Raw genomic sequence first — 3,413 nt, 5'->3', positions numbered from 1 at the left:
ATCCAATTTAGTCATTGTCTCACTAAAACCCTGCTTATGGCATATTCGACCAGCATAAATCACTGACAAGATTATTGGGGAAAATATGTTTCAAAATTGTTATGACGTAATAATCATATCATTGTATATATTCTCGTTGTCTCACTATTGGTCAAACCCTGTTTATGACATATTTGACCAGCATGAATCACTGACAGTATACCTACCACCTGAACGATTTCAGTCTCAGTCTCGATCTCTTAATTAGGGAAACGAATTAGGGAGAATATGTTTCTAAATTTTTAAAACAGATCAGTGGGAGTGGGAGTGCTGATTGCAGGCTATACTTCACTGAAACTCACACAATTAAAATAAAGGTCACTACTGATAAACTAGATGACTGGATCTAGGCATATCTTTAATACGTTCATCTAACATTCAATCCATCTAACACTGGATGGCTGTATCTGGTCATATCTTTAAAACGTTCATCTAACAATCATGAGATCAAATCAAAGACCATAAAAAATCCCTCATAAAAAACCAATCTTACAATCATGAGATCACATCAGAAACCATAGATAACCTCTTTCACATGGTTTCTAGAGAACAGAATTCAGAAAAGGCATATCAGCACCGAAAGGATGTGCCAACAAGTCTATCAGAGAAAGTTGTATTAATAACATTTCATGAAGAAGCTTCAAAAGAACGCTGTATCTCGCTGATTCTGTTTTGTTTAATGATATTATGTGCCAAGAAGACTCAATGCTCTATATGCCAACTTGTCGGGTCTGTTCCTTATGCCATAAAAGTTTCATTTTGGCTCGCTTGAAATTTCGTAATCAATAGCTTAAATTGAAATCTGATTTTATGATGTTAATGCTTTCGCATATGATGTGCTTTCTCGTCTTCTTGAATAGGAAAAGACAAAAGGAGACGAGACAGCTATAGTTTGCTAAGTCCGGCATAACAATTTCATGTTAGTGATATAAGATGTCTATGACCATGTCGAATCCAAAATTGCAATAATAGTTTATTTTTCAATTGCTTAGATTGACAAAATCCATAAGCAACAATTTGCTTCCCAACGTTAAATAACAAAACACATCAATCGAAGGACATCCCTACTTACGTAATAATTGCTTTGTATAAATATAACATGAACAGACAGAATTGTTTGACAGGAACCAGGTAAATAGAACACAGATTGAGTTCTAAAGAATTATTTATTGCAAAGCATGTTCTACTTATGTAATAATTGCTTTGTATAAATATAGCACGAACGGACAGAATTGTTTGACAGGAACCAGGTATAAATAGAACACAGATTGAGTTCTAAAGAATTATTTATTGCAAAGCATGTTCAGGCGTACAGCCTTCAAAATAATACATCCATGGTCTTTTTGACTCACTACATGAATATTGGCAAAATGTATCACTAGCAAGACTGTCCTAGAGACTTGTGTCTACATACTTGAAATAGACAAAAGGAAGCTCGCTCCCTTATAAGTGGTGAACCTCTCATTCATAGAGAGCTCTCGATCTATCTACCTTCAAAATTAGTTCACAGCTTCTAAGCCATGCCACCACTGGATGCTGTTCGAATAATTTGAAAAATAGCTGTCAAACACAAAAAAAAAAATAAAAATAAAAGTCAGTGAGAAAGATACCTTCCTCGTAACCTAGTATGTAGACCTGAATATTAATGTTACTGCAAGCAACAGACGTGCTAACAACTGATTAAGAAAGAAACTGAACAAGTTAACGATTATCAGGATCGACTGCAAAGTAAAAATGAAGCTCTAACTCGTTGCTAATTTTCAGATTGCTAATGCACACCAATCCCTGACACCAAAAGGGCAAATAAGTATTCTAGAAAAATAAACCTATTAGGTCTTTGCCGATAATTATCTCAGAAGAACCATGGCAAAATGAATTTCAGAGTGACAGAAAACTTACATGATCCAATGACAACAAAGACAAAGAAACCAAGTACAATTGGCCCCACAGGATACGAATTGCTTTTCTTTACTGTTGTTTCAGGCACAGCTCCCCTCTTCAGAATGTTTTTCTGAAACTTAGCACTTTTCCTGTCTGCAAGTCGCCTGGATGTAGTCTGAACAATGAAACAGGAACAATACACTCAACCTACCAGCACATTATGGGAAACCGATTGAACACGCGAGCATTTAGATGCATAGACATCAAATTGGACAATCGTCTTCAAGCTAAATTCATAACATGCAACCAAATACATTTTGTAGCAACGAGAAAAACCTATGGGCATATTAGCACAATTCACATTCACTTTCAACACTCAGATTTTATACAACTTATCATAACCCTCCAAAAGGAATATACTGAACTGAAAAAGAGACTTGTATATGTAACCCTAATATTTCATGGAAGGGAACAAACACAGAAAACAGCCCCAGTAACAAAGCCACCAGCACACAGATCTAACATTATTTCCAAAACACGTTAATCAAAAGCCAGTTATTCCAATTACTAGAGGGCTCGCTACCAAAGAAAACCCAGAACCAAACGCCGTTGTTCCTGCTGCCAAAAGCTGACCACAAACCAAAGCCTGTAGCTCCCATTACTATTGGGCCTTCAACAAACGGCTAAAATCCAAGGAAAAACGAAACCCCTCGATTCAAACACACATATTACAACACTTGTACCCTTGACCACTGCGCATCACTTGCATTCAGATCTGATAAGCCCTAGATGCAGCATGCTCAACCAACAATCTAATTCAACCCAATACACTAGGATCAAACGCACCCACAATCAGTCTGAACAAAATATCACAAAACGCATACAGACCGACACTAAAAGCCTGCTTCCATCTACCCTAGCCGAAAAGATACCACAAACATCAGCTAGAGGCCTAAAAAGAGCCCCTGGCATCGGCTGAAATGACATGCAAAAGGAGCCCTTGGCATCCGCTGCAATATCATGCAACGGAACCTCGACTAAGCCCTCGCTAGAAGCCCTTGCGAAAACTTGAACTCGAGAACCAATTTGAAAACCTTTCAACCAATCAGATGCACCTTCTCGTAACAAGAAACTAGACGACCCATATACCCCCGAAATCCTAGAAAGTAAAAGCCCTCGCTAAAAGGCTTTGTGAAAAATTGAAAAGGATATAACCTGTTCTTAAAACTTGATCAATCTACCACATGACTTTTCTCATTCCAGAAAACCAGAGGATCCATGGCCCCAAAAAAATTTAGAAATAAAGAAAATACTAAATTGAAATCCTAACATACCATTTTTTCTGTCGAGAGATTGCACCACCGATATTAGATCTGCAAGTTCTGGCTGCAATTCACAACGAAATCGTCGAAGACGTTGAGCTCCGCAAAACGTGGCAACACAAAACACAAGAAACCTTGCAGAGCCAACGAACTAATTAAAATAACAGGGCC

The 3,413-nt window shown here is 37.6% G+C and overlaps 1 protein-coding gene across 1 annotated transcript; it reads right to left on the bottom strand.

Moving 5' to 3' along the window:
• Nucleotides 1-1,307: 1,307 nt before the first annotated feature.
• LOC149142606 (uncharacterized) lies at nt 1,308-3,413 on the bottom strand. The gene is made up of 3 exons (XM_089448457.1): nt 3,255-3,413; nt 1,939-2,095; nt 1,308-1,599 (listed from the first exon to the last, which is right to left on the bottom strand). Exons 1-3 carry the CDS (start codon nt 3,255-3,257, stop codon nt 1,553-1,555), a joined length of 207 nt encoding a protein of 68 aa, XP_089304583.1. The 5' UTR covers nt 3,258-3,413; the 3' UTR covers nt 1,308-1,552.

The sequence above is a fragment of the Pinus tabuliformis genome, chromosome X (genome assembly GCF_031772625.1).
Source record: "Pinus tabuliformis cultivar Carrire ecotype Pingquan chromosome X, CPIR1, whole genome shotgun sequence".
In the NCBI taxonomy this organism is placed as follows: domain Eukaryota; kingdom Viridiplantae; phylum Streptophyta; class Pinopsida; order Pinales; family Pinaceae; genus Pinus; species Pinus tabuliformis.
This window is presented reverse-complemented; position numbering and strand designations above follow the sequence as displayed.